The 14,562-nt window shown below is 41.5% G+C and overlaps 1 protein-coding gene across 1 annotated transcript in view; it reads right to left on the minus strand.

The window, feature by feature from the left end:
* The window catches only part of LOC124552268 (serine-rich adhesin for platelets-like), an 820,531-nt gene that overhangs the window by 189,291 nt on the left and 616,678 nt on the right, over window positions 1-14,562 (minus strand). The window contains exon 10 of the mRNA XM_047126548.1: window positions 10,405-10,593. Within this exon, the coding sequence (XP_046982504.1) occupies window positions 10,405-10,593 (189 nt within the window). The remainder of the gene's footprint in view (window positions 1-10,404; window positions 10,594-14,562) is intronic.

The following is a 14,562-nucleotide window of genomic DNA, read 5'->3' on the forward strand; positions in this document are numbered from 1 at the left end:
AAGCTGCTTCATCTCCCAGTACCTACTGCAACCTCCATCCTTCTGTATCTGTTTAGTGTATTCATCTCTTGGCCTCCCTCTATGATTTTTACCCTCCACACTGCCCTCCGATACTAAATTGGTGATCCCTTGATGCCTCAGAGCATGACCTACCAACTGATCCCTTCTTCTAGTCACGTTGTGCCACAAACTTCTCTTCTCCCCTATCCTATTCAATACCTCCTCATTAGTTATGTAATCTACCCATCCAATCTTCAGCATTCTTCTGTAGCACCACATTTCGAAAGCTTCTATTCTCTTCTTGTCCAAACTATTTATCGTCCATGTTTCACTTCCATACATGGCTACACTCCATACAAATACTTTCGGAAACGATTTCCTGACACTTAAATCTATACTCGATGTTAACAAAGTTCACTTCTTCAGAAACGCTTTCCTTGCCATTGCCAGTCTACATTTTATATCCTCTCTACTTCGACCATCATCAGTTATTTTGCTCCCCAAATAGCAATACTCCTTCACTATGTTAAATGTCTCATTTTCTAATCTAATTCTCTCAGCATCACCCAACTTAATTCGACTTCATTCCATTATCCTCATTTTGCTTTTGTTGATGTTCATCTTATATCCTCCTTTCAAGACACTGTACATTCCATTCAACTGCTCTTCCAAGTCCTTTGCTGCCTCTGAAAAAATTACAATGTCATCAGTGAACCTCAAAGTTTTTATTTCTTCTCCATGGATTTTAATACCTACTCTGAATTTTTCTTTTGTTTCCTTTACTGCTTATTCAATATACAGATTGAATAACATCGGGGATAGGCTACAACCCTGTCTCACCCCCTTCCCAACCACTGCTTCCCTTTCATGCCCCTCGACTCTTATAACTGCCATCTGCTTTCTGTACAAATTGTAAATAGCCTTTTGCTCCCTGTATTTTACCCCTGCCACCTTCAGAATTTGAAAGAGTATTTCAGTCAACATAGTCAAAAGCTTTCTCTACGTCTACAAATGCTACAAACGTAGGTCGGCCTTTCTTTAATCTAGCTTCTAAGATAAATCGTAGGGTCAGTATTGCCTCACGTGTTCCAATATTTCTACGGACTCCAAACTGATCTTCCCCGAGGTCGGCTTCTACCAGTTTTTCCATTCGTCTGTAAAGAATTTGCTTTAGTATTTTGCATCCATGACTTATTAAACTGATTGTTCGGCAATTTTCACGTCTGTCAGCACCTGCTTTCTTTGGGATTGGGATTATTATATTCTTCTTGAAGTCTGGGGGTATTTCGCCTGTCTCATACATCTTGCTCACCAGATGGTAGAGTTTTGTCAGGACTGGCTCTCCCAAGGCCGTCAGTAGTTCTAATGGAATGTTGTCTACTCCCGGGGCCTTGTTTCGGCTCAGGTCTTTCAGTGCTCTGTCAAACTCTTCACACAGTAGCGTATCTCCCATTTCATCTCCATCTACATTCTCTTCCATTTCCATAATATTGTCCTCAAGTACATCGCCCATGTATAGACCCTCTATATACTCATTCCACCTTTCTGCTTCCCCATTTTTGCTTACAAGGGAACCTCCCCATCGCACCCCCCTCAGATTTAGTAATAAGTTGGCTCAGTGGATAGGCCTTGAAAAACTGAACACAGATCAATCGAGAAAACAAGAAGAAGTTGTGTAGAACTATGAAAAAATAGGCAAAATATACATACTGAGTAGTCCATGCAAAAGATATGTAACATCAAGGACAGTGTGAGCTCAGGGTCGCAGTGGTCCCGTGGTTAGCGTGAGCAGCTGCGGAATGAGAGGTACTTGGTTCAAGTCTTCCTTCGAGTGAAAAGTTTAACTTTTTTATTTTCAGTTTATGTGACAAACTCTTACGTTTTCATCACTTTTTTGGGAGTGATTATCATATCCACAAGAAAACCTAAATCGGTAAAGGTAGAAGAATCTTTTTACCCATCCGCCAAGTGTATAAGTTAGGTAGGTCGACAACATATTCCTGTCATGTGATGCACATGCCGTCACCAGTGTCGTATAGAATATATCAGACGTGTTTTCCTGTGGAGGAAACGGATGACCTATGACCTTGCGATCAAGTGTTTTCGGTTCCCATTGGAGAGGCACGTCCTTTCGTCTACTAATCGCAAGGTTTTGCGGTGCGGTCGAAAAAAACAGACACTAAACTTATTACAGTGAACAGTAAACTAATTACAATGAACAGAGAGGTCAATGAACAAACGGACAGATCATAACTATGTGAAAATAAAAAAAGTAAAATTTTCACTTGAGGAAGGACTTGAACCAAGGACCTCCCCTTCTGCAGCTACTGACGCTAACCACGAGACCACGGCGCTCCTGCATTAATATTATCCTTGATATTGGATATCTTGAGCATGGACTACTTAGTTTGTATATTTTGCTTATTTTTTTCATAGTTTCACACAACTTCTTCCTGTTTTCTCGATTGATATGTGTTCAGTTTTTCAAGGCCTATCCACTGTGCTAACTTACAACTAAACCTGAGGGAGGTGCGATGGGGAGGTTCCCTTGTTAGTATTGGGTTAACCCCCTATTGTTCATAAATTAGCAGATGGTGTAGAAAGACATTTCAATTCTATCTTGAGTACGTTCTGTTACTAGCATAACTGTTTCTAACACTAGCCTCACACAACACAATAAAAAAGTTTTAGCTCAGTCCAGATGGTGTGAATACAGTGTATTAACAGTCCTAGAAATCTACCACTAAGGATAGCATTTCTTGTTTGAAGCTGGTACTATTCTCAAACAGCCAATAGAAAAAATAGATTTTAAAATAATTGCTGTTATATAAATCTATCAGAAAACATTTTCTGTACAAAAAGCATACATTTGTAAGTCCCTTCTACCAATCATAACAGGTTCCTTTGCACAACAATAGTAGTCTCAAAAATGAGATCAAATAGAAACCTATTGGCAGCTGTGTGCACAGGGTTGATGGCAAGAATGAGTTAAAATTTCCAGAATGCTTAATTCTGAATGCTGGTCCTGGCCTCAAGCCCAAAACTTTGCCTTCTGTGGGCAGTGTCCTTAACAAGTCAGTTATCACGGAGTGATTCACAACTTACTCTCTCAACTTCAGTTCGCACAGTACTTCTCAACCCTATTTTCCAATCCTACATACAGTTGGAAAAAATAATGGAATGTTCTCAACAACAAGGTCATTTTTTTGGGAAGTGACGTGACAGGTTGTTCATCGTTGTAGGAGCATATGATAAAAAAGTCAGACCAAATGAAACGTGTCACAATAAACAGAGCCCAAACAGTTTCATCAATATCACAGCGTACCCTCCTCTTGCAGTAACATAGGCACGTATGTCAGATGCGAACAATCGCAAGGATGCCAAACGGCAATAGACTGTCCCGAGCATTTTGTCCTTTTTGTTACAATTTGGCAATGGTTCTTGCAGGCCCTGGAGGGCTAGGGAGTTCTAGTATCACATGACCTATACATCTTCATTTGACAAAAGATCTAGTGAAGTTGCTGCCCAGGGCTGTTGTTGTACACCACAAAGAGCAAGTTACATCAAAGTAGCCGTTTCTGGACGTGCACTGACCTGCTGCAAATTCGCATCACCTTCCTGTTGAAGAAATGGCAGTAGCTCAGGGATAATAATAAAGTTTGAAGTGGGACACACTTGGAGATAGACAACGCGCTAAACGGAAGGGGCTGCTCACTAAATTCCAAAATCCGATCTTCGCCGAGGATGTAGAGCATATATTCCAGAATGAGATTTTCACTCTGCAGTGGAGTGTGCGCTGATATGAAACTTCCCGGCATATTAAAACTGTATGCCGGACCGAGACTCGAACTCGTGACCTTTGCCTTTCGTGGGCAAATGCTCTAACAACTGAGCTACCCAAGCACGACTCACGCCCCATCCTCACAGCTTTACTTCTGCCAGTACATCTCCCACCTTCCAAACTTTACAGAAGCTCTCCTGCGAAAGGCAAAGTTCCCCAGTTCGAGTCGCGGACCAGCACACAGTTTTAATCTGCCAGGAACTTTCATATCAGTGCACACTCCGCTGCAGAGTGAAAAATCTCATTCTGGAAACATCCCCCAGGCTGTGGCAAAGCCATGTCTCCGCAATATCCTTTCTTTCAGGAGTGCTAGTTCTGCAGGGTTCGCAGGAGAGCTTCTGTTCAGTTTGGAAGGTAGGAGGCGAGGTACTGGCAGAAATAAAGCTGTGCGGACGGGGCGTGAGTCGTGCTTGGGTAGCTCAGTGGCAGAGCACTTGCCCGCGAAAGGCAAAGGTCCCGAGTTCGAGTCTCGGTCAGGCACACAGTTTTAATCTGCCAGGAAGTTTCTTAGAGCATATATTATTACCACCAACTTTCAAATTGCGCAATGATCACCACTCAAAGATAAGGGAAATTAGAGCTCGTACAGAGGCGTTCAGACAGTCATTTTTCCTTCACACGATCTGTGAGAGCAACAGAGGGGGGGAAATATGATTTTGGCGCGAATAGTGTTCTCTGCCACACACCGATTGCTGGCTAGTGGAGTACACATGTAGATGTAGATAGCCTATGAAATTTAGTGAGTACCAGTTACTTCATCTTGCAGGATACCAACGTGCCATTGAGTTGTAACTGATGGCCACCACACAGGGATGGGACCCAAGCATCATGGGCAAAGGCACTCTGTAACAGGCAGCTCACCAGGTCTACGGAATACACATCTACATCTACCCCATCACTCGCATACAGACAGACCCTACTCTCATCACTGGAGACAACTGAGTGTCATTCCATCTTACAGTTAACTCTTTCAGAACCACAAAGTAACCACACTTGGCACTGTCGTGATGTCAGTGGGAGCCTAGTCATAGACACACGTGATCTAAATCATGCTGCAAGCAGACTGTTCCCAATGGTCCCAATGACACATCAGATGTAACACATACCCTTAATATGTCCCTAGATCACATTCGGTCAGCCATGCTGCTCATACAACACATTGATCTTGACGCGGGTCTGTACTATGTGGACATCTGGAACCTAGTCTACAGGAGTGGGAATGATTCTCAGACCACTGTTGCAAGCAGTGACACACCGTCAATACAGTGTGCCCAACACGTGTGGCAATCTGTCGATACATCCATCTACCTTTCCACAGGCCCACAGTGTAACCTCTTTCAAATGGAGGAGGCCATACAACACGAATACGTACTCACCAGAGGGCATGAATGTATCCTAGAATGAATGTTGTGAACACTGTTCACCTCTAAAGCTCAGCACAGTTTCTGCTTGCAGAGTCAAAGTAGTGTGTGCACAGACAGGGCTTCTGAGCACCATCCGATTGCTGATGACCATGATAAGTGAATCACTAACACTGCAACCTCTCTGTATATATGTACACTACTGGCCATTAACATTGCTACACCACCAAGATGACGGGCTACAGACGCGAAATTTAACCGACAGGAAGAAGATGCTGTGATATGCAAATGATTAGTTGTTCAAGAGCATTCACACAACGTTGTTGGCGCCAGTGGTGACACCTACAACGTGCTGACATGAGGAAAGTTTCCAACCGATTTCTCATACACAAACAGCAGTTGACAGGCGTTGCCTGGTGAAACGTTGATGTGATGCCTCGTGTAAGGAGAAGAAATGTATACAATCACGTTTCCGACTTTGATAAAGGTCGGATTGTAGCCTATCGCGATTGCGGTTTATCGTATTGCGACATTGCTGCTCACGTTGGTGGACTATCAGCTCAGAGACCATGGCTGCGGTTACTCTTGACGCTGCATCACAGACAGGAGCGCCGGCGAAAGTGTACTCGACGATGGACCTGGGTGCACGAATGGCGAAACATCATTTTTTCAGATGAATCCAGGTTCTGTTAACAGCATCGTGATGGTCGCATCCGTGTTTGGCGACATCGCAGTGAACGCACATTGGAAGCGTGTATTCGTCATTGCCATACTGGCGTACCACCCGGCGTGATGGTATGGGATGCCATTGGTCACACGTCTCGTTCACCTCTTGTTCGCATTGACAGCACTTTGAACAGTGGACATTACATTTCAGATGTTTTATGACCCGTGGCACTACCCTTCATTCGATTCCTGTGAAACCCTACATTTCAGTAGGATAATGCACGACCGCATGTTACAGGTCCTGTACGGGCCTTTCTGGATACAGAAAATGCTCGCCTGCTGCCCTGGCCAACACATTCACCAGATCTCTCACCAATTGAAAACGTCTGGTCAATGGTGGCCGAGCAACTGCCTCGTCACAATACGCCAGTCACTACTGCTGATGAACTGTGGTATCGTGTTGAAGCTGCATGGGCAGCTGTACCTGCACACGCCATCCAAGCTCTGTTTGACTCAATGCCCAGGCATATCAAGGTCGTTATTACGGCCAGAGGTGGTTGTTCTGAGTACCGATTTCTCAGGATCTATGCATCCAAATTGCGTGAAAATGTAATCACATGTCAGTTCTAGTACAATATATTTGTCCAATGAATACCTGTTTATCATCTGCATTTCTTCTTGGTGTAGCAATTTTAATGGCCAGTAGTGTATCATATTCTAGTGGCACTGGACACATTCCTTGAGGGTGCTGCATTTTTTTATTTGTTTTGCTTTATTTATTTATTTATTTACTTTTTCTGGCAGTGTTTCTTGCTGGACTAGCATTCCTGAAAGATAAATCTGATTATGAAGAAACAATTAGGCTACAGGCCATAGGTAGTTTTCAGAATGATTAGTCTGCTGGTGTCTCCAATGCTACACAATCTGAAACCATTTAAGACTGGTGTCACTGATATTTCTTTTGAGAAGCAAATGAAAAAGGTTTGAATTTTTCAGTCATAGTCAGATTGGAGTAGGAATTAAGCTCCATGGAGAAGAAATAAAAACTTTGAGGTTCACCAATGACATTGTAATTCTGTCAGAGACAGCAAACGACCTGGAAGAGCAGTTGAACGGAATGGACAGTGCCTTGAAAGGAGGATATAAGATGAACATCAACAAAAGCAAAACGAGAATAATGGAATGTAGTCGAATTAAATCGGGTGATGCTGAGGGAATTAGATTAGGAAGTGAGCAAATGAGTTTTGTTATTTGGGGGGGGGGGGGGGGGGGGGCAAAATAACTGATGATGGTCGATGTAGAGAGGATATAAAATGTAGACTCGCAATGGCGAGGAAAGCATTTCTGAAGAAGTGAAATTTGTTAACATCGAGTATAGATTTAAGTGTCAGGAAGTCTGTTTTCGGCTTACAATAAAAGAGATATTGTAGAACAAAAGCAAACTGGTGCTTTACATTTATTATAATGTTGTTCTACCGAGAACTGATGGAAGATTCTGTTAATATATCAGGAAGTCGTTTCTGAAAGTATTTGTATGCAGTATAGCCATGTATGGAAGTGAAACGTGAACGATAAATAGTTTAGACAAGAAGAGAATAGAAGCTTTAGAAATGTGGTGCTACAGAAGAATGCTGAAGATTTGATGGGTAGATTACGTAACTAATGAGGAGGTATAGAATAGAATTGGGGAGGAGTTTGTGGCACAACTTGACTAGAAGAAGGGATCGGTTGGTGGGGCATATTCTGAATCATCAAGGGATCACCAATTTAGTACTGGAGGGCAGCGTGGAGGATAAAAATCGTAGAGGGAGACCAAGAGCTGAATACACTAAGCAAATTCAGAAGGATATAGGCTGCAATAGGTACTGGGAGATGAAGAAGCTTGCACAGGGTAGAGTAGCATGGAGAGCTGCATCAAACCAGTCTCTGGACTGAAGACGACGATGACAACAACAACAACAACAACTACATCAAGTCTTCAGTTCAAAAATTGGTTTGCGAGAGCTATCTATGCTTGTCTACCCTGTGCAACCACCCCATTTCTGCACAATTACTGCAACTTATATCCAGCTGAACCTGCTTCCTATACAGTGTGTCCCACTAGGAATGGCCAGTATTCAGGGATAACACAAATGATCATTCGAAGCAAGAAATTCTAGCCACGTGAGTTCTAAAATGCACTTTTCATGCTTGAATCTGTGACACAAATCTCTTCTACTGCAGAATCTTTGCTTTCCATACTTTGGGAGGGGTTAGTATGGACCAACGCAAGAAAAAATTGTGTTGGAAATGTGGGTTCTAAAGTGCATACTTTAAGAGCTATGAGCACTTGTTCAGTAGAAGAGATATGTTCTACAGTAGCAAAGATGAACAAGTGTTCATAGTTCTTAAAGTATGCACTTTAGAACCTATGTTTCCAACACAATTTTTTCTTGTTTTGGTCCATGCTACCACCTCCCAAAATATAGAAAACAAAGAGCCTGCAGTAGAAGAGATTTGTTTCACAGTATCTCAGATAAAGAAGTGCTTATAGGTCTTAAGGTACCCATTTTAGAGCCCATGTTTACTCAGCAGAATGAATGTTCCTGCCATATACCTGACTTTTGATCATTCCTCCTGCTCCTGGGACACCGCATATTTAATCCTTGGTCTTCCTTTACACATTTTACCCTTCTGTGCCTCTTCTCTTCAATCTCTAATTACTTCTTGGTGCCTCTGGACACGTCCTATCAACCAATCCCCCCCCTCCCCCACCCAGCCCCCCCAGTTTTCTTTTTTTTAAAAAAGCTGTGCTGGAATTTCTTTCTCACTGATCCGATTTGGTACTTCTGTGTGAGCCTGCCACATCTGCCTGGCTCACAATGCTGTTGGCAAACCTTGAAATTTTTATTTTTTTCACCTGAACTTCAAATTCCTTTTTCAAATTTCTCCTCACTTTCTGTTACTGGCTGCTCAATGCACAGACTGAATAATATGATGAGTATTTTACAGCTCTGCCTCACTCTTTTCTCAACTCCTGCCTCCTCCTCATGTCCTTTGACTCTTAAAGATTTAGAACATCTTGCTGTAAAATTAACAAAAAACACACACACACAGACGCGTTGGCTAAAACTCACCTTCATGAGTTGCAACCATCATAACAGTCACTGAAACAATGCAGGTTCTCTTTCTTCCACAAACAAAGTGACTTTCTATTAGCCTGGATTCTGGTTGACCTGGAATCCCCCGCCCCTCCCCGCCTACGATACTACTCACATCATAAAGGAAAGCCATGTCAAACAACCTGAAAATTGGAATATTCTCTATCAACTGATGTATATTATTGTGTTAACTCTGGTAGCTGTAGTGCAGGGGTTTCTAAAACCCCATAGATACTCATGAATAACACTGCATATCAACTGCTTTAGCATGAAATGCCGATAGTAATCAGCAGTGAGGTAACAGTGCAGTTGTGTAAATGGTGGCACAAAGCTTACAGTATCTGAAAGATTACGGTATATTGTGAAAGCGTATGTGGGCTGTGTCATTCAAGCACTGCTGGCCAACTTTTCGTGCAGTATCCCAAAATCCGTATTTTACCTGCATCGCAAACGGTGTCTCGGTTATATGTACAGACTGAGTATATCTCTTGCCGTTTGTTATGTCCACAACCAACAGTGCAGTCTCAACATGGTAAACAAAGAAATAAACAGCAGTAAGTGAGGAAACATAAAATTAAACAAAGTAAGCATGTTTACATGTCACAATGAAGCAGCAAAGTAAGGGGCTGCATCTTTACTCCATGCAACATCTGCTACGACAAACGACGAAAGCCCTCACTGGTAAAATCAATTCATTTCATCTTCTTACTTTCACTTGCATCACAAAAATCTACATTAAACTTTGACAAAATGTTTGTGGAATCTCTTGCTTTTCCCATGTTGTTAAGATAATAGCACCAAACTATGTTGCAGTAAATGAAATTCCAGTGCAGTCTAATGGGATAGTCTAGAATAAAAATATGAGAAAGCAGGCAATTTAGTCAGAATGTTGACAGACCATAAACTATATCTCAAATTTCCAAGGCGCAGTTGACCATTGAATCACAATCCGTATAACGGTGAGAAGAAAACAAAGTATGCTTCCATTTGTATGACTACCAGCAATTTAAACATGAGTATAATTTCCATGTGACAGTGAGAGCAATTATCTTGATACATACTTTTGACAAAATAAAACTGTGAATCTGAGCAGCTATGTTTCCTTCTCTTTTTAATACAAAGCTGGAGGAAAGAAGAAAAAAGAAGAAGTAACAGGTATTACTAGAAGAAGAATAAATGAACTGATTACACATTGAGTATCACTCTGCAAAAGGTACAACAAGAATGCCAGATTAATTTTGGTTTAAATGCTGGCATGAAATTAAAACAACTAAGCATACACATCAATATACAGCTTTGTCACATATCTACAAACTGACATGTATTAGAATTGAGACAGGATACAAAAACAACAAAATAGAAAATAAAATCATCACACAATCATGTGCAGCAGTACCTGTCGGAGGTCTTCGCTGGGAGACGCCAGCTGTGCGACGAGTGCCCTCATGAAGGGCCGCAGCGAGCACAGGAGGGCCTTGTTGGCGCCGTCGCCAAACGTCAGGTTTGTCAGCGCCATTCCGGCAAACCGCCTGAGTGTCACGCACGCCTGGTCGGATGTCGCTCCACCGTGGGCCTCGTGGTCCATCTGCACAATAACGACAAACAGCCCTCAAATGTGTGCCCCGAGTCACACTTTACTAGTCGTACCTCAGCACGTTCAGGTACAGAAATGTTTTTACTGTATGACTTGCTGCAAACATTACTCTACACAGCAGCAGGGTAATGAAAGTTGTTCTTTCAGAAACTGTCAAACTGTTTCTAATTCATTTTCTTACATTTATTAACAGTACCATATACAACAACATTCACTGTCACCACCTCTATTTGCAGTTCATTTTTGTGTGTGATATCACTTTCCTCAGTTTATTTACATTTTAAATGCTTTCCCTATTGAATCCTCTCATCTTTGCCATCTATACTACACCATAACTTCTATTGATAGGCACTTCTTGCTCGTGGTCTTGCGGTAGCATTCTTGCTTCCCGCACACAGGGTCCCGGGTTCGATTGCCGGCGGGGTCAGGAATTTTTCCTGCCTCGAGATGACTGGGTGTCGTCTTCATCATCATCATTCATCCCCATTACGGTCGGAGGAAGGCAACGGCAAACCACGTCCACTAGGACCTTGCCTAGTACGGTGGTGCGGGTCTCCCGCATCGTCCCCTACACTCTCCGGAGTATGGGACCTCACCTATGGGATCAGTGGTTGAGGCAAGGCATCATGTTATCTATGTATCCACATAACCTCTATGTTGCCTTTCTTGTAAAGAGACACGTCATTGTAAGAAACAAGTCAGGTTGAGTACTTGACCAGCCTATGTATCTTCATAGTCTGATGTACCACTTTTATTCCAATTATGAGATTTCTTCCCAAACTCATCATTTGAAAAACACAGGGTTGTCTTACATTTGCAGATTGAACTAATGTTGCTGGGGTCAACATTTTTACATAATTCTGAAAAGCTGCACACAAGGGTTGTCTTACATTTATATATGAAGGTTTGACAACTGATGTCCCACATAGATTTATTTTGGAGAATATTGTCATTTTCTCACATCAATATAGATATGAAATCTGCTAGGTGAAACTATTATCCCATTTGCTAGGCACAATTGATGTTTTGCCAACCTATGAGCGTTAGACACACACTGCTGTAACTGGCAAAGACTGCGATCTAGGCTTTAGCCCAGGAGACAAATTAATGCTAACAAAATACGTTCACATCGAACACTTGAAACACAGCACAGCAAATGAAACACGAGCTTCAACAATGACACTAAATTAGCTACTGCTCTACAGTACTGTTGTTTTACAAAGCTGCTACAGTATACATACACAGGGTGTAAACGTGGACAAGGAAAAACAAATTCCGGCTTTTTCCCGGATTTCCCAGTTAAAAATACATTTTCTCCCAGGTGAAAATACACTTTTTCTGTGTTAAGTGACAGTATACTCTTCCTCGGCACTGTAAAACTCATCAATCCTTTGAATGTTCATGGTTTTATATACCGACGTAGAATTTCCCAGCAGTTTTAGAAAACTAAACTCAGAGGGGGGGGGGGGGGGGGGAACACGTTTTGAAAGACCTTTGATGTGCAGCAACATATACACTGCATGTTTCCGTATTACGAAGGTATAAATTTGAATTCCACCAAACACCGCACGTTACTATCCGAAGCATTGAAAATCGTGATTGCTATGCATTTTTGTAAGCCAGTCATAGCTCTTGTCACGTGATCTCACCAGCTGATGACATAATAGGACACGTGATGTAGTCAGCCAATAGCAAGATCACTCTTAAGTAGCGCGAACACACAAATAAGGAAAGTTACTGGTTTAAATTAATATACATAGCATTCACATAAGAAAATTAATAAGCTGGAAGGGAAGCTAATCTTCCACATATAATGTTTATCCTTTTTGCGCATGTTACACTTTAACACACATCACACAATGTGCCAGTAAATTTTTGATAATGATGTAAATGTCTACCGTATTTACTCGAATCTAAGCCGCACTTTTTTCCGGTTTTTGTAATCCAAAAGACCGCCTGCGACTTAGAATCGAGTGCAAAGCAAGCGGTAGTTCTGTAAAATGTTGGTAGGTGCTGCCACAACTAACTTCTGCCATCGAATATATGTAGTGCTACACAGGCATGCTTTGTAGGCACAAAGATAAATACTGGTGCCAAAACCTCTGCGTCAGTAAATAAATTTAAAAAAAGGTGGAAGACGAGCTTTTTTCTCCGCCCCGAGTTTCAATCACCACATTTTCATACATTATCCAACGAAGTAAATACAAATTCCGTATTGTTCATCATTGAATGTAGCAGAATTTCAATATACTACGAAAATCCGACTGGCAAGACTGTTTCGGATGTTTGTCAATATGGTCAACTCTACGTTCTGAATTTTTTCCTACCTGTGAGAAGAGATGGTTGCTAATAGGAACCTGATGAAATGTGAATCACATACAATATTCTCTTCACCATAAGAATAATACGAATATAAACATTTTGCCATGTATTCTTTTGTGTTTGCTGCTATCTCATTTAAATCCTGTCTGCCTAATAAACTACAAAACTAGAGTGAGAAAACAGCAAACGCAGAAGAATATACATATCGTGTCATGTTTATATCCGTGTTATTCTTATGCCTCATAGTGATACAGTCAGAAATGAAGCACGGCAACTGGCTAGAGTTTTAAATCTAAGATGACTCTAATTTCTGTGCAGACTTTGATGTACTAAAGAAGCGGCCGCAAAGATTTTCAAACGGAGAAAAATTTTCGCCTAACTCTCGTTCAGAACATGTTCTATTATACGCAGTCTATTATTTGGTTCTTGTCGATCATCATCAAAGAAAGCAGCAGTGTAAGTAACAACAAATAGCAGTCTCTTGCCACTGTTTCGCTAATGAGACGATTCCTCTTTTTTTTTTTTTTTTTTTTTTTTTTTTTTTTTTTTTTTTTTTTTTTTTTTTTTTTTTTTTTCCCAATAGTAAGCGGCGGTAGCGCGCACAAAAGCAAGCCATGCCGGTAGCGGCGACAGGCCGTAAACACACACTATCAGAATGCGACAAACAATGCATGACACAGTACAGTAATGCATTTTCAGCTTAGAGTGACGTAAACACCTATAACAAAGAAAACGGCACTTATCAGATCAAAGCAAAATAAGCAATCGATTCAAACCAGACGAAGCACGTGAAAAAGGAAGGGTACCAGTATAAATGCGGGCGGAGCGCCTGACGCATAGCGAGGGCCACCTGGTAAAGCTTAACTGCTAAGCTTATGACTCGAACCAAACTACTGTAGGTGTATCATCATTCATTCAACCTAAATTGTGTCTCATATTACAATGGACCAACTTCGTTTCGATTTGGAGGTGCGGCCTAAAACTTTTCTCTCTCCTTGAATTTCGAGTCTCAAATTTCAGGTGCGGCTTAGATTCGGGAAATTTTTTTTTCCTTTTTTTCGAGTCTCATTTTTCAGGTGCGGCTTAGATTCGAGTGCGGCTTAGATTCGAGTAAATACGGTAATCTTCTGGGCTGGAAATTCTTCTAAGTGGTCATCCTCAAATAGTTGATTTTTAAATGAGAGTCAAACGCTTCGTGATTTAAGAACTTCATCGCACATTCTCGCACATAGTTCATCTTGCGTAAACGGAAATTTACTTTGAAAGAAAGCTTTTCAAACCACCAATCGCAACATTTTCCCGCAACCTGTTAGAAATAGGTTCGTTTCAGCAGTTGCCAGAGAGCGCCAGATAACGGGCGTCACCGCACTTGCGCAGCTACGATGACGCAGGAAACCTGATGTTACTACGTGTAAAACATTGAAAGATCTTACATTATGACATAAAAGAAACAAGACATCAGAGGACACTTCAAGAGCATCAGAATTTCGTGAACCATACTAAAATGCATAATTCGGCTTAAAGTGCACATTAGTATGTCCAGATTTGGATGCAAATTTTCTTGGAGTACCAGTACCGTATTATCTCATGTTTGGTTCTTTATTACAGCATAATGCATATGTGTACTTGAAATTCAGC

Source organism: Schistocerca americana, chromosome 10 (assembly GCF_021461395.2).
Source record: "Schistocerca americana isolate TAMUIC-IGC-003095 chromosome 10, iqSchAmer2.1, whole genome shotgun sequence".
Lineage (NCBI taxonomy): Eukaryota > Metazoa > Arthropoda > Insecta > Orthoptera > Acrididae > Schistocerca > Schistocerca americana.